At 42.5% G+C, this 21,042-nt stretch overlaps 1 protein-coding gene across 3 annotated transcripts in view; it reads left to right on the top strand.

Annotated features, from left to right (window-relative positions):
- The window catches only part of psq (pipsqueak), a 61,428-nt gene that overhangs the window by 35,457 nt on the left and 4,929 nt on the right, over window positions 1-21,042 (top strand). For all 3 annotated transcript variants that reach the window (XM_017251287.3, XM_017251288.3, XM_017251286.3), the window contains exons 4-6: window positions 18,242-19,201; window positions 19,377-19,515; window positions 20,480-21,007. In XM_017251287.3, coding sequence (XP_017106776.2) covers window positions 18,242-19,201; window positions 19,377-19,515; window positions 20,480-21,007 — 1,627 coding nt within the window. The remainder of the gene's footprint in view (window positions 1-18,241; window positions 19,202-19,376; window positions 19,516-20,479; window positions 21,008-21,042) is intronic.

Genomic DNA, 21,042 nt, shown 5'->3' with positions numbered 1-21,042 from the left:
GGTAACGGTTCATCATTGATGTTAAAAACCTATTGGGGCTTGGGTTGAAAAGCTTTTATACGATCTAGACATATTCTTAAACTCAAATACAAGATTTATTAAGTCACTCCCTCTCTTGAGCGGACAAGGCTTGCAAATGCATCAATTGCTTCCAATTTGACGGACTGACTGGACGATCGTTTAGCGGTAGTGTGTAGCATGCCCCACACGTATCTTTGCAACACCATAGAGCCCCCTTGCCACACCCCCCTCCCCACTGCACCACTTTGTTGGCCCCGTCACTGGCTTCTTGGTACATTTGCAATTAACACTTTTGTGTACGTGCTTGGCTTGATTTCGGTTTCGGTTTCGCTTTGCTGCCACTGCCACTGATGCCTAATCAGCATCCGTCCCGGGGATACAGATACTCTGTATCTTGTATCTACTGGCGACTAAAAACTACAAAACTCCTTAAGCTGCAGCCTCCTCGTTCGGCGGCAGCCACAAAGCTAATCAGCGTGCAACGACTTTCTCGTTATTTCCCATCTCGGCCTCAGTCTCAGTTCGGTTTGTAATTATTATTTTATAATAAACTTATTAGCGCAGTGGAGCTCCCCTCCGGTCGCCACTTTGTGGGCCGTTCGTGCTTTGGTCCAAATTCAATTAAGAAATCGAGTGCAGATGTGTCCGTGCCGCAGATGCACGGCCACAGCTACGGCTCTGGTATGTTGTGCCCCGCACGCACTGCCAGTGTCTTCACATTCTATTTCTCATCGGGGTCTGCAACTGCATCTCGAAACTAATAACAAAGATGCTCTTTTAGCTTCGCTTGTGGAGAGTATCTGTGAGATAGTTCTAGTATCTTTTCCCTATTTCGAAATGTCCCCATCCAAGAAACCATTAAGCAATTCAGTTCAAAGAACTCTGCCAGTTGAGGAAACCTAATGATGACACCGCCTGCCTGTCTGCCCCTATATTATATTTCAATATTTCAATATTCATATTATTTCAGTTTCGCCTCAAAACAAAAGTGAGCTCATCTCGGTCTTCGTCTTCAGTTCGGGTCCCCCGAAATATTCATTCACATTAAAGGGGCTTATGTAATCGGCTTACAATTTGCGATTTTCGTTGAATAAGCCAAGTCGGTTGTATAAGCCTTTCAAGCTTCATACATAGGTTTGTGAAACGCTCGCCGGGCGACATTGTAATTAACACTAATTAATCACAAATCGCAGAAAGCTTGCAAAAACGATCCAAAACCGAAAGCAAAATCACTTGCCAAATACCAGAGAGCCAAGTTATATCAAAGACCTTGAACTTTGGGTTGAACCGGATGGGAAGCCCATGGAGTTGATTGTTCCTGACAATTATTATAATGGGCCTAGAAGACAATTATGTTTGCTATAAGAACCAGAAATAAATCTACAAGGTGTCTAGGTTTTTAATATTATATTAGATTCCTACTCAAAACAAATCCTAGCAACTAGCCCTTAATCTAGTAGTTCTAATTATATTATTATAAAATTAGTTCTGTAATAATCGTTAGAGCTAAGTTTATGAAACGTACTGTTCTGTTGTTTCGGCAATTTAATCATTTATTTCAATGATGATTATAATTTTTCTTCGGCCAGGCTGCGGCCATTATAGCCCGGCTTGGTTGGTGGCAACAAACTCATTAGACCTTGAAAGCCCAGTGCGTGGATTCGGCTGGAAATTATGGCCATTGCGACATTGTTGGGCAAGTGCGTAGAATTAATTACCAAAAAATAAAACACAATTTCGGTATAAATCCAGAAACCGAACCGAACGGAACCGAAACCGAACCCGAAACCCCCCAGAAAGAACAGGGAAGTGACTGTGGAAGAGAATGCTTTCTGAGCTACGCTCCCATGACAATCAAGAATGTTGTGGTTTCTTCTGGGGAGAGGGCTCTAGGAAAATAAATAGACTCTCTATTCCCTATGGTCAGTAGTATACCCCCTGAGGATTACATCACAGACACCTTACCTTTGGAGGGGTGACTCGAGATATTTCAGCTCATTGACTTAACAATCTTCTTATGGGCAGGTGAGAGAGAGAGAGAGGAAGAGTTCTTCCAGATCGAACTTAGGGTTGGAGGGTCAAGCCAGGGTGACTTTTGGGTTAAGGCTGCAACAGGTAGCAGGCAGGTAGATGGCCAGCCATAAGAACCTGTTTCTCAGAGGTCCTTTGTCTAGAACCTTCAAGATTTGTATTCGAAAGATTAAAGATAATACACATTTTTGTGGCTATATGGCTTTAACAGGAAAGAGATGGCGATGGAGACCTTGACCTTGTCTTTGACTTTCACAGTCTGCTGGCTGGCTGGCTGGCGCTCTTCCTATTTTCTGTTCGGTGGCTCCTTTTTCTTTCGCTTCTCGGTGTCCTCCTTTGCCAGCGATTCGCGCTGTCTGCTCCATTTCTTGCATAATTTATGTCCGTAAATCTAGGCTAGACAATATGCACACACACACACACACACACACACACTTAACGGCGAGAGACAGGCACACGTGCACACTAGACAGAGACGACTGCAGACATAAGGAGGAGATAGCCATAGCCATAGCCCGTTATCAAACTGGCTTTACTCCACATTACGCGCACGTCGTCGTCGTCGTCTGCTCCTTCTCTCCTTTCTACTCCTTCTTTGGCACATTTTCAAACGTTTGCCTTTTGATTAAATTTTATGTTGTCCTCCCTCCCTCTCCCGCTCGAGCTAGCGAGCGAGAGTGAGTGAGAAGCAGGCGAAGAAGCAGGGAAGGAATAAAACTTACCTACATTTTGTTACTCGAGTTATTCCTGATTGCCGCCGCTCCACCTCCTCCTCCTCCTCCTCCTCCTCCATCTCCTTAACATTACCCTGTTTTGAAACGAGTTTTTCCTACACTTGCTTTTCACATCTCCTTTTCTGTGCTTATGTGTGTGTGTGTTGGTGTGTGTGTGCTGCCATCAAACAGGTCGCGTTTTCTTTGCCGTCTTGCTTCTTCTACTTTTACTTATTTTTTGTGCTTCGCTCTCCCCCATCTCCATCTTTGGCGGCATATGTGTGTCTGTTTACCTTGGCATACGTCCTTGAAGATTTGTCTTATATTTTGTTGGCTTTTTCTTGTTTTTGTTGTTGCAGCTCGCTGGCTGGTTGCTTTTATAGGTTTTTGTGCCTCTTGTGTCGTCACTTTCTTATTGCCATTTGCGCTTTTCATCTCGTTTTTGACATTTCCCAGCTGGATTTCCCCGCCGCTTCCACAGCTCAGCTGCTTTGTTTTCTTCTCTCTTTTTGGGAGGAAGTCCTTCTGGCCGTTTGCTTTGGCCGCTTTCTTGGCTTTATGTGTCGCCCCCCTTATGTGTTCATTCACTCCGACTTTACGCTTGATTACTCAATTGTGGCTCATAGAATTAAACAACAAATAATGCTATAAATAGCCACTTGCCGGCAAGTCTTGGGAGTTGCTTCCGACCGGGAGTATTATGGCCGAAACTTGAAGTGTCTCGAAGTGCTTTGGGCAGAAGATTAGGTTTTTTTCGGTAGCCCAACATGGCCAGAAGAGCTAGGAAATCTTTCTTGAAAAAAAAGTATTCAAAGTTTTAAGAGAAGAGTTCCAAAGATATGAAACTTAAGTTGTCTTCTTTTATTGCACATTGAAGTCTTTTGAATTTTAATATTTCTTCTTAGAACTTTAATAAAACACAACACAGAAAAATAAGACACTAGCCTTGACATTTGGTTATGTTTTTACTCCTTTAACGTCCAGTGTTGCGTAATGTAGACTACTCCTTACTCCTTTAACATCCAGGGTTGCAAAGTGTAAACTGATATGACATACAAATTGTAAAATATATTTAACCATTACTGTGTGTAAAAAATATTCACTTTTTCAAATTTTATATTGAATATATACAGTTTGGCTTAGATAAAGTTTTTTTTTAGCATTTTATACAGTTTCTCTTAAATGAACCATAGATTATAATGAAAATATTTCAGCAGATATTCCTAGAATAAATCAATATAGAAACATTTTATTTTTCTCCATTTAATAAATCAATATAGAAATATTTTATTTTTCTCCCTTCCAAAATTTATAAAAAATACAATTTATTTAGGATTCTAAATTTTCTGTACTAAAATAAAAACTGCGAATACTTTCAAATATAAACTAATTAAAAATGAAATTTTAGAAACATGTGGAGATAAATTTTGGAGAACTTTAGGTGTCATTATTAAAAAAGCCCATTTAATCCCTAGTCACCATTGAAGGGTTAACAACACTCGTGTTAGTCAACACTGTTTCACTCACAATCTGTCATTTTGTTAAAAGAATACTCAATTCTTGACAAGAATACCTTATAGTTCTTGTTTCAAGATCTATACATCTTAACACTAACCATAGAACAAAAAATCTAACAATGAAAAGCCTTTTTTTAAGCCAATTTTCCTCTGGCTTTCAGAGCACACCTCGTGTAAGCCATCGCTTGTTAGATGCCCTCTCTTTCCTGCGACTGACAGCCGTCTCTTTCGTCTCGCCCCTTTGGCAGAACCAGTATCGTTCTGGTTATTTTGCTGCCGGCATCTGATTCCGATTCCGATTCTGGCCGCTTGGCTTTAGCTTGTCTATTATTAACTTGGCTACCCGGCTTGCCTGCCCTGCTCCTCGTTTATGGCCCGGTACGACTTGGCCTGGCCATATAACCATGACTTGGCCCGTCTCCTCGCTTTGGCTTTAACTTTGGCTTTGACTCTGGCTTTGAGGTCAACAAACAGCTGGGAAAACGGCGCGTCAAAGTGTTTTTTGTGGTTCGCTGCTGAAGTCATGCGTGCTAGTAGCCCCCCTGGGCCTCCTCGCTCCTCTCCTTGTACCTCGTTTTTTATATCATTTTTTTCAGTTTTTTTTTTTACCGGCAATTGGAAACCAGTTTCTTGTCTCACCAACTCGTCGTCAGTCAGCCAAAAATTAAGTTTCTCAGCTCATGTCCGACCTGAGCCGGCATTTTCTGGTTGTTGTTGTTTGTAACTTTGGTTCGCACGTTTTTATTTTTACTTTTTTCTTATTTTTTTTTAGCTTTTGTTTCTCACACAAAATGCTTCCGCTCAGCTTGTTAGAGGCTTATTGAAAAATCTTCCAGAAGTAAGATTTTATTTTAGTTTCTGATAGAAAAATAAAAGTATTTTCGAAAACGGATGTTCGCATATCCATGTATGTGGCGATGGTTGTGCGTTTTTTGATCTTTTTTTAAATACATCTCTTGGGCAACGAAAATGATTCAGCTTGCCAAGTGGCCTGGCCCGGCCCGGCCCTCTCGTTGGCTTCTGTCGCACCCGAAATGAATTTCAATTTGTTTCATTTCGATTCGCATATGTACACCCATACATACATACATATGTATATCTTCGGGCAGGTCTGTACATAGTCCCCCAAACATACAATTGTTCAGAACTTGTAGAGCGAAGAGTGTAGTGTTTGTTTTATAATTTCATTTGAATACACTGGCCCCAAAAATCGGATCAAGAGTCTATTGAGGGGATTTAAAGGGAATACTACGGTATTATGTTTCTGCCACGAAATGAAGGTATAAACCTTACTAGCCTCCTCATAAGTGTGTCGCCATTTCGGCTTGCCAATATCGTTGTTGCTTTTATTTGCGAATTTGTCTGGGATTCGGGCCTGCTGGAGTGCTCCGGGACCGAGACCTGATACGGTGACAGTCGAAGAATACAATTAACATAATTTACTTACAAAGACATGCAAAGCCACCCCACTCACACTCGGGGGGACAGACACTGAAATTTCTACAGAAAATACCCATCACGACACGGCCATCAGCTTGTAAGTTTTGGCAAATTTGGCAAATCGTCTTGGCTGCCACTTCCCAGGCAAGGGGGGGCTGAAGGGTGGAGACGGTAGAGGTGTCGTTTCTACACACAAACACACACACAGTATTATAATACATCCCATTGTTGTTGGTTTGGGATTGCGAAATCGATTTCGATTATAGGGTTCGCCACTTTAGATTTTTTTTTTAGTTTGGGGTTCGTTTGGTTGGTTTGTTCTCATGCCGGCTACAAAGTTTCTTTTTATTTTTATTTATTTTTTTGTTAGTTATTTCTGGGATGTTGAATTGCAGCTGCCCCCCAAATACAAGCCACAAACTCTTCTGAAAACGATAAGAAAATAAGTCAAGTTGGCAACAAAAGTTATCAGCGGAGGAGACTCGCCGCAAAGTGCCCTGGCCCGGCCCTCATATCTCTCGCTGCCCGCCATATTGATGGATATTCTCTATATATGCTTTTTGCATAAAAATATTCCACTGACTCGGCCGGTCGGGCTGTTATCGCTTATAAATCGGACGGAAAAAGTTCCAATCACTTTTATTTTTATTCACTTTCAAAAAAAAAACCCCAGGAAAGAAAGAAAGTTTCACGGAATGGAGAGCTTTAAACTGGTGTGTGTGTGTATGTGTGTTTATGTGTTTTATGCATGCGTTTGGGTCCGAGTCCTAAAAACAAAAATAAAAATAAAATCAAACGAATTTGCATTGCAAAAAGCTGGAAAAGGGCGAGCGGGGGAGAGGCGTGGGCGGCGCTTGGCCCTGATACCGTCCAGTTATTTATATTTTATTCTTAAATTTTTTGCATATCTAAGTCTGAATGGGCACAGTGTGGTTCATGAATGTAAGATTGAGGTAAAAATACACGTTTAAAGGAGGAACTATAAGATATTATAATAATATTAAAATATTATACACATTATTTTAAAACTTTCTTAGCTACTAAAGATTTAAAATTACTTTAAGCTTCCTAGACCCTATGACACCAACTGTATCCAGTATATGCTTGTTCTGGGTTCTCCCTGTGGGTTTCCAGATAGGAGACAAATCACATACAGTCTCTCCCAAAAAAAAGACCCCCACCCCTGGAAAAAAACAGTCGCTATCAGTGCCTCGAAATCTGCATAAATGATGATGATTTTTGTGTGTGGCTGCGGGTGCCTCTTCCACCTCTTGGCTTTCGTCATCCAGAGTGTCTCTTTTTTTGGTTTCCCAAGTTTTGCATATAGAGGAGTCATCCTCACACACACACAGACATGAGCCAGCTGCCCAACTGCCCAAGGGAGAGCTCTGCCTTTGGATTTTGAAATTGAAATTTGGTAATTTTTTCCTCCGAATTCTTGCTTTCCGGCGAGAGGTAAAGTTTTGATTTGTACATAAAAAGCAAACACGTCTGGATGAGCATATAAATGCGGTATATGTCTTCTGGCTGGTATGTGTCTTTGTGCGGGTCTGCTGGCCATAATCTGTATTAAGTTTGCCTTATGAAAGTTCTCGGGACGGGACCAGGGAGGCGGGATGTGGGGGCTCTGGTTCGGTTTCTGTGTTTAGACTGTCCAGGCCAGGCCAAAGGCATGAAACCATAAAAATGGCAAATTAACCGTGTATTTCACTGCTATCAGTGTGTGTGTGTCAGCAGGGTGTGTGTGTGTGTGCAAGGGCTGGCGAAACCTTTGCCCGAGAGAAGCCACAAACAAAGCACTGGGCTGCAGAAAGCATACATTTATACGTAAGCATGCTTTTGAATTAGGGTGGACCTAGTATTTAAAAAAAATATAAAATATTTAAAAAAAAAAAATGAAAATTTTATTTCTTAGAAAGGCTTATACAATTTAGGACATTTTTAGTAAAATTTTTAATATTTTCCAACAAGAATTCCAGTTTTTATAGAGTGTAGGGCTCTACCAAGCTAGAATCTTATAAAATACCCTCTTAAATCCAAAAAAAATCTATATCTTTGGAATTTTATAATACTTCAAGCCTTATAACCTTACTCTCCCCATAGGTCCCCCCTTTACACTATTTACACCCCTTTACCTAAACCCTAGCCATCTCTTAGATTTCCCACGGCTTCCAGGGCCACCCTAATGTGCATATATCCAAGCTGGGAATCGGCACGTTTCGAGGTCCGTCCGAGTCCAATCAAGCAGACTCGCTGAGTGACTGACTGCCAGAGTCGCCATCGCCATCGTCGTCGCTGTCGTCTGAGACTGAGACTGGGACTGGGACTGGCACTGAGACTCAGACCGAGTCTGAAGCCGCCCCATGGCATGTTGTTCAATAACGGACAGCAGGGCTCAGCCCCTACACCAAGCCACCGGAGAAGCAACCCCCCTTTTTCGCCGCCCCATACCCTTGCAGAGTTCCGTTGAGCTGACGACTGCGACTGCGACTGGGACGACGACGACGACTGCCTTCAATCAGCAATGTTGGCGACGACTCCGGGCAGCCAGCAATTTATCCAGCCATGCATATTAAGCCTCACGATTTGTATTTGTGTTTTGGGTATACACCACCAGAGTGTGTGCGATGTGTGTGTGAGTCAGCCAGAAGGTGGAACCTATCTGCTGCCATCGCAATCCGAAATCCGAAATCCATACCCCCATCCCCAGACCCATCCCCAGACCCAGTCCAGATGCCTCTGCTCCCTTCAGCGTCGAGTTCAATTTCGTTTTAGGTTCCGTTTGATTCGATTTTATAAGTTTTCAATTTCAGCTGCAAGCCCCCCACCTCGTGTCCGTCCCCACCTGCCACTGGCCCTGGATGGATACCGCCGTATGTCCAATCAATATGCCGGCTCTCTGGTTCTGTCTCTGACCAAATGACCGACACTTCCTGTTCTGTCCGGCTGTCCGCTGTCCACTGTCCGGTGTCCGTCCTCCCCTCATTATGCTTAGTCTATTGTTTGCTGCTTTGTATCTGCCGATTTGTATCTGGATAATTCCACACTACCAGGCAGTTTGCAGGCAATTTGGAGGAGTGTATCCAAGGCGGAGTCGCCAATAGAAGATGGGAGTGGAATCGTTTAGCGGAGAAGTTGTGTCTGGACACAGATATTAGGCTTTCAGATTTGTTCTTAAGACTTTATAAGACTAATAATTCGTACTTAAATAATTTTCGTACTTTTTTTAAAATAAAAACGCTTTTGGAATTAAATTGTAATTAAGGCCTGTTTGCATGCCTGATCCCTGATAGATACATATGTATCTTTCCTAAGGAGTTAAAGTGTTAAATGAATTTGGTTCTTAAAGAAACACAATCGATAATAAAGTTATAGATAGAATCTCAATTTCTAGCTCGAAAATATGCCCGTAATACAGCAGGCATTAGTTAAGAAATCCTTTAGATTTTGGTAAGGAACATTCGTCACTGCAATTTTATGAAATAACCGATGCTTTCCAAATGCAAACTTACTGGCCAGAATACTGCAAAATCTACAGTTTTTTAATTCAATAAAAAATAATAAATTAAATATAAAATAAATACAAATTTTTGTCATGTAATCACACTATACTGATTAGGTCAGTTACAATAACTTACACAAAACTCACATTTTTATAATATATGTCGATTTTGACAAGAAATACGTTTTTGTATGATTTTTGGTTAAATCATTAATTAAAATTAAATATAATCATTAAATCGTTTACAAAAAAGAATTTTTAATTAAATTAAGGTCGATTTCATACAATTTTTAATTGTATTTGATGAATTGTAATAGATTTCTAAGAAGTGGTGTGATAATTTTGTTAAATTTTTTCATCATTACCAAATAAAATACATAATTATTCATTATTTCGGTTAAAAATCTTTTGTTTTTAGATACAATTTTGTTTTTTATTATTATATTTTGTTTAGTTTTAACAAAGTATTTGAGCTATATTTAAAAGCTATCTTGAGAATATAAAAGTCTTTAAGAAAACATCTTGGTCTACGTAAGCCAATAGAAAAATATCCTGCTATGTTTAGTAAATTGTAGTACCCAAAGACTATTACTATTACTCCACCAATGAAGGGTATTGTCCTTCGTCACCAACATTTCTTCATTGCTCCCTCGCATGTAAGCTCTGATTTCTTATCGCGGTTCATTGCCAGCTGTATCTGCTGCTGCATGTGGCCTCGATTCTTTGATATCTCACTTCCTGCTCTGTCGAGACTGTCTTCGCGAGGGGAGTGCATTCCCCAAAACGCGCAAGACACTTATCCCACCAGATTGCCGTTATTTCACCTGATTTCCAGGACCTCTCCCACGCCATGCAGATGCCAGCTGGTGGCTTGCGAGAACAGCTGCTTACATTTCTTCATCTCCTACTTGTAATAAGCCCCACTCTAGGCTACTCCGGTGGGGCATGTGGTGGAGTGGTGGTGTGTGTGTGTCGGCACTTGTGCAACTTCTTGGCTCACATGTTTCGTTGGCCAGGAGTGGTGGAGGGGGGCAGGACTCCCCCCTTTTTTTCATGGCTTTTGACTGAAAGTTGCTTCCTTTTTCCTTCGCTTTTTCCGTCTGAGACGTTTTCTATACTTCTTGTGCTGGTTTGTTGGTTTGTTGCCTTTCTTCCCTGGTCGTCGCGTAGACAGGGCCATAAAATGGCTGCTGCTGCTGCGCTGCTTCTGCTTCTGCTTCTGCTGCGTCTGCTTGTCTGACGCGTACTTGCGTCACACCTTCCCTTCCCTCCCGCCCTGTCCTGGCGATGGCGATGGCCCCCCTTTTTCTTGTCATATATTTTTCACCGACTCTACTTACTCTCCCACACGTTATTTGTTTTGTGTCTGCCCTCCGCTATTCCCCAATTCTCCTTTGCCCTCTCTCGCTCCCCCTCCCTCTCGCCTTGGTATTTTTATTATTATTATTTTTCGCGCAATTCTCTGTTTTGCTCTGCAGTTTCTTTGGAAAAATTCAACTTTTACTTTTTTGTTGTTTTCGTTGTCGTTTTCTTTTATTTGGTCTCCCTTCTCCTTCTATGTGTGTGCCTGTGTGTGTGTGTTAAGTATTTTTATGATTATTTTTTGTTACTTTGTGTTTCTGTTTTGCTCATGGAATTTAGCATTTACTTTGCTTTGCTCTGGCTCTTTACGTTCTGGGTCTATCAATTTATGTTGTTTTTTTTTTTTTTGTATGTTTTCATGCTTTTCCTTTGCACTCCTTTCCCCGTATTCCGTACTCACTCACTCACTACTCATTCATTCATTCGGTCTATTTCAATATCAAAAGTCGCGCCCCTAAGCACACATTGCGAGCGAGTGGGATGGCGAGTGTAAGAGCGGTTACCGTTCATTCATGCATTTTTCTGTTTTTACTTTGATGACGTGTGGGAGCATGTTCTCCCCTTGCATTTGTTTTGCTGAGATCTAGCCTGGATTTTTGTTACCGTTAAGTGAGTACTTTGGATTATCTCCCGATATTTGGCTGAGCTTTGAGTTTTTCTTTCCACCTCATTTCCAATAGGTTTTTTTTTGGCATTTTTTGTTGCCTCCGTTAATTGGCTATGAACATACCTTCCACACGCGCACTCACACAGTCGCGTCGCTTGCAAAGCTCATTAATATGCGTCAGTACGGTAGTTGTTGTTGTTGTTGTTAGCCGATTTTATAACTTTGGCGCACACCTTACCCAACCAAAAACAACAATACAATAACGACAAAAACAACATCTCTATAATGGAGCCATAATAAGAGCCAACGAAACGTCGAAAAAAGTTCAATAAACCTTTGTAGCTAGCGAATATTTGATTTTGTTTCTCTTTCTTTTCTTTGGACCTTATTGCTGGTCACTCACTCCCCGGGTCGCTGTCTCTCTTTAACACCTTTGTGTCAGTGTATTCCAATCAGCAATTTCGTAATTTACTTGCTCACCAATTTTCCTTTATTTCCACTCATCCTCCTCCTCCTCCGTTTTTGTTTTTCTGTGATTGAAGTTGCTCTTAAAAATCGCAAATCTCAGCGAAATTCTAGTTTATGTTTGATTTTACATTGACTTCTCAGCAAACATGCCGTAATTATTGGCAATTTGTTTGCTTTGTGGCAAGTATCTTTGGATGTCTATTGGCGGCCGAGGCAATTAGTCAAAGTTGTTAACTCCGAGTGGCTCTGGCATGGCCCGACTCCATTTTGTTTCCATATTGATGATCAGGCAGCAACTCAACCAACCATCAGATGAAGCGGCCCCAACTGGTTTGGTTCCGCTTTCGAAAAGTTTCCCCTTCCTAGTCTTCTTCATCGATTTCCCCTTTTCGCCTCCGGGGATCCATCCGTGTGCTATTCGTATTCTTTAAATATTATTACTGTCTTTTTCCCCCATCTTATCTGCTTTATAAATATTTTATAATTTTTACGAACCTAATTATACATTTGTACTAATTTGCAAATTTTCTCTTTTTTTCGTTGCAGGTAAATATCGAACGATTCGAAGCGAAATGGTTATTGGTAGTGAGTGGTCATCTTTGGTGTTGGGGGTTTGAGATTATACTGTAATGATTGGGATTTCGAATTGAAAAATAATAGGCGAACTATAGAAATAAACATAGGTTTTTCCATAAAAAGTCTTTCAAAATTAACATCATTGATCAAACAACTCGATTATCCTTATCTTTTCTTCAAATAGTACCTCACTTTACTATTAATTCCGAAAAATAATTGGTCGTGGTGGTAAGAATTATTATTCTTATTTTAATTGATTTACTCCCTAAAAAAATGTTTTCATGTATAAAAACTGAAGTCTATATTCCATTATTTTTTCTAATTATTGAGTGGGTTTCTCAATGGTTCCTACCGTATTACTCTTTATCAGTGGTGCCCACTCGATCCTATGGGGTTGGATTTTTCTGCCCAGCCTCTTTATGTACACCGACACATTTAGCACTGTAAAACGACTGAAAATGTTAGTTTACGGGAGAATTCTACCTTATCGAACAAAAAGGCAACTTTAACATGGGACTGTTTGTGTGAGCACCACTGTTCTATATCCTGATCCATATCGGTCTGAATATCCTATCCATATTCAGATCCATTCCATCCATTCCTTCCATTCAGATCTATAACTCTAACGATTTTAGCCGTATATAATAGAGCAGCGTCTATTAGTTTAGGGTGATTCCTGATTCAAACAAAGTTATAGCTTGGATAAGGTGTGTTGGAGTAAAGACAGTAAATCTTTGGTTCTTCAAGGACTTTAAGAAGTCTTTTTAGTTTAAAGAAGGAAAAAAAACACAACTTCTCTAAAATTTCTTGGTAACATTGAGGTTTATATGAAACAACTAGTACCAATGGTACCAAGTACCAATGGTAGACATATCAGAATGTCAATCATATAAATCCTTCATGAAATCAAGAGTTTCTATGGAATCAATTATACATACTATTTAACATGACCTATTTAAAATGATACTATTTAACATTATACTTTTGTTACAAAATCCCTAATATTAACTTCTAAAAAATGGGAACCAATTTAAGGGTAAATATTGCTATTAATCACCTAAGAAGGTTGAACTTTCCTGCCCTTATTGACTCATCGATGTGGACACAAATCCTACTTTGTAGCAGGAAACGTGTCAAAATGCAAATCCATGCAAGATTTCTGTATATCCCGGGATGCTTCTTCCCAGATACCGCACCCTCGTACCGCCACCTCTATCGGCATTGGTGGGATTATGTAGATGCCCGGGCAGCACGTCAGTGGCTCATTTGCATGCAATTATTTTGCTTCTCGACGCTTCAAAAACTTCAACCCTTGGGCGTGGGCGGCTGGGTCTGGGTCTCGATATAGACAAATGGTGACATGTACTTCAGATTCAGTTACAATCCTGCTGAGATGCCTCCTTGGCGTGTAATCTGCCTCTTGCCAGATCCAGCAAAGGCGACCAAAATCGTTCATCTTCAATGGGCATTTAATCAAGCTGCGATTCGACTCCCAAAAATTATACTTCACTCCAGTGACAAATGCAGCCAAAAAATGGGAAAAAAATGGGGAAGGGAAAAAATAATAAGGACCCAGATAAGGATAGAAATAAAAAATGGTAAATGAAATGAAATTACTGGGCGGCAGAGTGTGGACTGGGCCTGGGTTTGTACAGGATTCGAGGCGAAAAAAAAAATGCAAATGGTGAAATTTTAAACCCTTGAATGGGCCCGCCATTGTCTTTGATGGCAGTGGCTCGGGGTGTGGCCGGCCAGGGGCAGAAGCACGGGAAGAAGGTCCCTGGTATGGGTAGCATCCTGGGTTGCCCATTTGCCAACTGGGCTGTAAGTAAGCGCATTTTTTTCCGATTTTTTCCCTTGTACTTTTCACTCCCAGCGCCCACCGCCATCGTCATCCTCGATGTTGTTCTTCCTTCCGCTCATTTGTCTCTGTATGAGGCAGCCGCGATTTTCCCTTTTGTGTGCCATTTTTTTTTTGGGTTGTGCTTTTAATTGTATTTAGTTACATTAGTAATTATCGATTTTCCTGTTGGCTTTTTTTTTCCCGTTTTTGTGTTGTCCTGGCAGGCCCATGTTTGGCTAGAATCTCTGCCTGAGACTGTACCTGAGACATCCTGAGACCGAGGCTGGGCTCGGAAGCAAGGGCTTAAGTGTCCCATCGAGATTATTTGACGGCCGAATACGGGGATGCATAATAGAAAGGCGTTGTTCCAAGAAAGAGTCTCTTTCTTCAAAGAAAAAAACTGGAAAAGCTGATTACAGGGGTAACTAGTCCGAAGGATTTTAAATGGTTCGAAATGGTGTGGGGGGAGTATTTTTAGATGTTTTTCATTCATTTTTTGTAACAGTATTACATCACACTAAAAATCAATTAGATTTCGACATTTTTAAATGAGTTGATGATAGATAGAACAAAACAATCCTAAAGTTCTGGCCCAAAAATGTTGAAGGGGAGCAGAGGAGTACCGGGTGTCGTACAGTCAAGACGAAATAGTTTTAACTTTAAAGGATATATTGTTTTTTTAGGAAAGAGATTATATCAGAGGCCTAGAGATACTAGAGATATAGCCATTACAATAAAATTATAAGTTAAGATAAAAGGAGTCAATTTCAAGGATATAGTGAAGCTCCTTAAATGCATTCAAAGAAGGCAGAATCTGGAACTTAGCTTGCCGTAATTTGGGGAATCGTAACAGAGGAGTACCGGGTATTATATAGTTAATATTAAAAGGTGTACATTGAAGGGAAGTGTTGAAACTTTAAATACATACGTTATGGAACTCTAGAGGGGAGACTTTCTAAAGGGAATAAGGGAAGTAGCCGGTATTGAATAGTCAAATTTGAGACAAAAGGAATAATTTTTCTAGGAATTCTAGGTCAATAACGAAAAGTAACAAACAGGAACAAAATATTATAGTACCGGGTTTCTTGATAGTTAAAAATCGTTCAATTCAATTTTCAAAAAAAGCCAATAAAGTATATGGAAAAGCAAAATATACAAAATACATAGTTATAGAAAATAATAATGCATAAAAAAATATAATGTAATAGTAAAAAACGTAGGCCTTTATAATAGTAAAAAAAACGGCCTTTAGGCCCTAAATGTGCTCTTGAGGATGCCAGACCCTAGACCCTTGGTTAATTTGAAAAAATAAAAGTAAACTTTAACTCTTTAAAATTTAAACCTTAAAAAAGGCCTCCAAGGCCCTTGAAAAAGGTGCAAAATCTTGGAATCTATCATAAAATTTGTACTAAACTAGAAAGCGTAATGCCATTGATGCCAGCTTTTAATTGATTCTTAGGCAACGTCTTTTGTGCATTCATGGTCGCATTGATGCCTATCGGAGCCCGTTCGTTTATGGTTCAGACAGATTTTGCCTCTTTGATCAGCGTGGCTTGTGCCTTTTTGCATTTTGCCCCCTGCCCATGCCCCTTCCTCTGCTCCTGCCACTGGGGGGCAGTGGGTGTGCGATTTTTCTTTACCAACCATTTGATGGCTCATTTTTTTAGCTTTCATCTAGTTTTTGTTGTCGCTGTTGCCACTGTTGTTGTCAGCCTGAGACCAGCTTTTCAATTATGCCCGACTGGACTCTGTTTTAGCCAAGAGACAGGGTCCTGAGACCTGAGACCTGAACTGAGACTCCATTGTGGCTCTTAAGCTATATATCACTCATACGCAGCATTGGCGCTTTAGTTTCATGCACTAATTGCGTTAGAATTTCAATAGGAATGGGAATTGGCTGGCGGAGAAGCTTCTCTGGACTCTCTTCTCCTCCTGTTCTCCATCTCTCTGATTTGACTTTAGCACATGAAGAGTTTTTAATTGGAATCTGCAGTGGGGGATTATCAAAACCAGTCCAGAGTGGGTGGCGGTGGCGGTGGCTGTGATTTTTCTTCTGCCGTTTCCTTGGATCCTTTTTCCAGAGCTTGTTTTTTCGGCTTCATATATATGTATACCTGGTTGTGTGTGTGCTGGAGTGTGTGTGCACAGCCCAATGCCAATTTTTTTCTTCAACTTCCTTGGCAGGACTTGGCCACGCAGCCTTTTTTCCGGCGTACTCCTATATGTATTGCTTTACATAAGACCCGGACAGAGTCCGAAGTCCAAAGTCCGAAGTCCGGGTGAGCCCCTCACGGCCATTAGAGCGTCCTGTGTTCTCTCTCGTTGTCGTAATTAAAAACAAGGAAAAATTCTGCTTCGAAGATGAGAAAAAAAAAATGGAAACCCAGAGGCTGGAGAGGCAGTGGGAGTGGCAGTGGCAGTGGAAGGAAAAAAAAAATGTGCCAACAAGGATTGGGATCGGGATCGGGTCGCCTTGGGTTCGTGCCCCTGCCCCGCCCACTTCTGCCCACAATTTATTTAAATTTCTGAGCCGAACTCTTTGGCGCTGCTTCTTAATTTCTTGGGCCCTTCTACCCCCTTTCCTTCCTTTCTTTTTTTTTTTTTTTATTCCATTTCGCTTTTTGTTCTTGTTGTTTTTAATAAAGTGTGCGGCAAGGGCCAAGAAACGCTGCGAAAAAAGTTGCGTAAATTTGTTATGTACTTTTTTTCCTTCTTTTGAACTTAAATAAATAAATAGGAAGGGGGAGGAGGAGGTGGAGGTAGAGGAGGCGGTGGAGGGCAGGGGACGAAGGACGAAAGTCTTGGCGGCGTTGATGAGCAGAGCAAGTGGCGTTGGCGACCACAGCCCATGGTCCATGGTCCGAAATCCTCGCACACACACACTCCCATAGCCAAGCAATCATGCATCCTTTCCTGGCACACCCCCTCCTCGGCCCTCTCCGCCCTCGCCTTTGCAGTTCCGTTTCCGGCGCCTGCCATTTGCATCTACAGGAGGAAAAATTTTTCTTTCATTTATTCGAAGGATTCTTCATCTGCTGGACCTCCTCCCTCCTGTCGAAGAAGGAAAGATTTCTTTTCTTTTTTTTTTTTCTTTTTTTCTTTTCTTTTTTTTTACAACTGTAGGTGGACCCAAGGGGGAGTGGGCGGGGCGAGGGGTGACATTTCTTTGCGGCTTGAGCGAACCGAAGGAACGGGTACACAAATTTCAACCTACTCAATTTTTGCCTTAATTTCTTTTCTGTTTCGCCAGGAGACCTCGTCCGCCACCCAACCCCCACCCATCCCATCCCATCCCCCGCCCAACCCCCTTTCCATTTGCCAGCCAGGCGGTAATAAGAATTTTTTCTTCAGCAGCCTCCTCCTCCTCCTCCTCCGGAGACTGCTCTGCAGCTCCAGCGGAGTGTGCGTGAGCCGTAGTGTTTTTTCCGTATTTTTAATTTAAAATGCGAAGCATGGAAAAAAATATATATATGTATATGCATGGGGAGAGGGAGAGGGCGGTGGAGGGGAGGGCTGGGGCACTGCTTAAAAGAAAGAAGAACTTCTGAAGTAAATATTTGTCTGTCCAATTGCTGCGGCGACTGCCAACTGCAGTGGGGAGTGAGAGGAGAGGGTGCACTGTGAGAAAAATGTAATCAAAAAATGTATAAAAACTAGGTAGTTCGAGGAAGACACTCCTCAACCATCTCCCTAGTTAGGTTAAAAAAAAAAACTAGTTTTAATATCCGAAGGAAACCCCCGTTTTTCCACCGTGTACCAGTGGGCGGAGTCGCTGCTGCCGGCGGCGAAAGTGTTGCTGGCCGGGAAGGGTTGGCCAGCAGCTCTCCGGACACCAGTGGACACTGGTGGCCATGCCAAGACAAGCGACGCCGTAATGACTGTCACACAGCCCCACGGACAAACAGTCGCCCCGAAAAAAAGCACACACACTCCATGGTGTCCACCTAAGCTCTGCTTTGTATTCCCCTGGGTGTCTGGACATGGGCGTGGTCCTTGGAACTCTTTCATCTCTCCGAGAAATAGGCAATTTTTCAATCAAACCGATTGAAGCTCGATTCTATATTGAAAACGTGTGAATTGTCCAGGGAGATGACCACCGAATCTTATGTGAAAAGCTTACAAATTAGACTAATCGTGATCTTCTCCTTGGAATCCTTGCAGGGCCTCTTGCGCACCGCCGAGCAGCTGAAAATCAAAGGACTTTGCGAGACTGCGGAGAACGCGGATGACCTGAACGACGCAGCCACAGCGACGATAACCGTGTCGGAGAACATCCAGCAGGCGGTTGTTGGCAACATAGTGAATGCCACCATTGTTCCCGGGGCACCCTCGCCATCCCTCGAACAGCAGCAGCAACAGCAGCAGCAGCAGGCTCAGCTTCAGGAGCAACATCAGCAGCAGCAGCAGCAACAGCAGGTGCATGCCCAGCAGCAACTGAGTGGCGGCCTGTTGACGCAACACGGAGTGAGCAGCGGAGGCGCCATCCCCCTAGCCGGACAGCTACTGAGCTCCACGGCCAGCAGTGGCAGCTCTGCCGGCGGACAGTCAGCATCGGGCCTGCAGCCCACGCCTCGCAAGTCGCGGCTCAAGCGATCCAAGTCGCCCGACTTGCAGCTACCCCCCGGCGGATCTAGTTCCGGAGCGGGATCGAGCGGCTCGTCGCAACAGCAACCCCAGCCGGCGCACCACCACTCCCAAACGATTCTCATCCAGGGCCAGAACCAGGCATCCATTGTAAGCCTGCAGCAGACGGCCGACGGCAACTACATACCAGTGTCCGGGAACGGTGACGAATCGGACACCGAGAACGATCACGAGCACGGCGGACAAGGACAAGGACACGGACACGGCGGACACCAGCAGCACGGCGGACACGACCACGAACACTCGCACTCGCATTCGCATCCACACTCGCACGACCACGAGCACGAGAACAAGCCGAACAAGATCTGCAAGACGGAGCAGTCGGTGGCCTCGCCGGCATCCAATTCATCCGGCGCCTCGAACAATGCTGCGGGCGTGAGCGGCGTCACATCCTCCGGCCAAGCCATCGTCACACAAATTGTAGTAGCGCGCGACGGAAAAGATACAAAAAATATGACTAGTTTAGGCATGGGCATGGTAAGTTGGCTTCGTTAGTTGGATGCGAGAGCATCATATCCCAGTTACTCTCTCAGTTAGTTAGTCAGAGACCTCATCCCTCCTCCCCCCTATGTGGGGGGGAGGGCTCTAATCACTTGCTAACCAAACATTCCGCTTCTCTCTTTCCTTGAAATGCATTTCCATCCGTCTGCAGAACGGCGGCCTGTTGGGCGTGTCCATGGGATTCCTGGACTTCACACCCGAGCCACCAGCACCATCCGCCACCCCAGTCACCGTCACGGAACATGTCGATCTGTCCTGCAATCCTAGTACGGACACACGCGATCTATCAAGTGAGTAATTGGTAGTGTAGCCATTGGGTTTTTATACTATTGGGTTTCATGGATGTATGTATATTGGGTTTGGCTTTATAAAGGTTAAGGTTATATGGTAACAATACGGGAAGGAACTAGTAAGAAGAATAGTTGATTATTTTTGTTTTTTTATGAACTATTTTTTACTCCAATGAACATAATACATACAGAAGATAATGAAGGATAATATTAAATGAAGAAAAAATAGGGCTTGAAACTATAGTAAGATGTTCAGATTTTTGATTAGGGAACTATAAACGTTATTACGTTTAAACTTTCTTTTTACGTATGTTTTAACTTTCTTTATTAAAAGAACGCAACAAATAGACAAGATAATAAAAAAATACTCCATATATAAAGAAGGTCTTTTATGAGATTTAATTTCTTAGTTTTGGATAAAATATCATCATATTTTGGTAGAACTTTTTGTTTTTAAAAATGTATTTAAAGGTTTATGTTTGAGAGGATGTTCTTATAACTCCTGTAAGATAGATGATATGTCATAACCCATATTAGACCTGAAATCCATTATTTGTAAGTAAATTTGGTATAAAACAAGGTAGTGTGACCTTAGCTGAGTTTTTCGACTAAATAAATCCAGACACTAGTCCCGGGATAATATACAAAAACAATATTATTAGCCATATCGGTATAAGACTCGGGCTTTTTTATTTGTTAGTTTAGCTTGTTAATTGGCAAATATGTTAGTTTTATTATTTTTGTTAAAAAGCGAGAAAGTGTGACCTTAGTTGAGTTTTTCGACTAAAGATACCCGATACTTGCGCACGTATCCAAGTACCGGGCATGAATATAACAGTTTCATCCTGAAAAAGGGGGTTATTTTAAAAATAAAAGTATTTTATCTTCATCTTAACTATCTTTTAACAAATTTTATTAAATTTAAAGTCTTTAACTAATATATTTTATGAATTTTTCCCCTTAGACCCCACCGAACCGCTCGACATAGACAATCACCTGGCCCATCAGATCCACCGGCTCGACCAGTCCCCCATGCACTCCATTTCGCATCACCACGGCGACGAAAGCAACTCCAATCTGGTGCACATCAAGAGCGAGGTGATCGAGGCCAAGCACCTGGCCGCTGCCCAGCAGCATGCCCTCAACCAGGCCCAGCAGCAACACGCCCATCACCAGGCCCAGCAGCAGCAGCAACAGCAGCAGCAGCAACAACAACAGCAGCAGCAACACCTGCATGCCCAGCAGTTGTTGGCCCAGAGCCAGTTGCAGCAACAGCAGCAGCAGCACCACCAGCAACAGCAGCAGGCAGCAGCGGCGGCCGCAGCGGCAGCAGCAGCAGCGGCCGGAGTGCACGGCCAGCATGGGGGACATGTGTCGCACGCCGATATCGGAGGCGCCACCGTCATGGAGATCGACCCGAGCCAGATCAAGCACGAGCCGGGCATGATCATAACGCCAGAGATTGTCAACATGATGTCCACGGGGCACATGGGTGAGTGTTCGATATGAGGTTCTAATGATAGTGAT

Source organism: Drosophila bipectinata, chromosome 2R, assembly GCF_030179905.1.
Source record: "Drosophila bipectinata strain 14024-0381.07 chromosome 2R, DbipHiC1v2, whole genome shotgun sequence".
In the NCBI taxonomy this organism is placed as follows: Eukaryota; Metazoa; Arthropoda; class Insecta; order Diptera; family Drosophilidae; genus Drosophila; species Drosophila bipectinata.
Note: the sequence above shows the minus strand (reverse complement) of the source record. Positions and strands in the feature narration are given on the sequence as shown.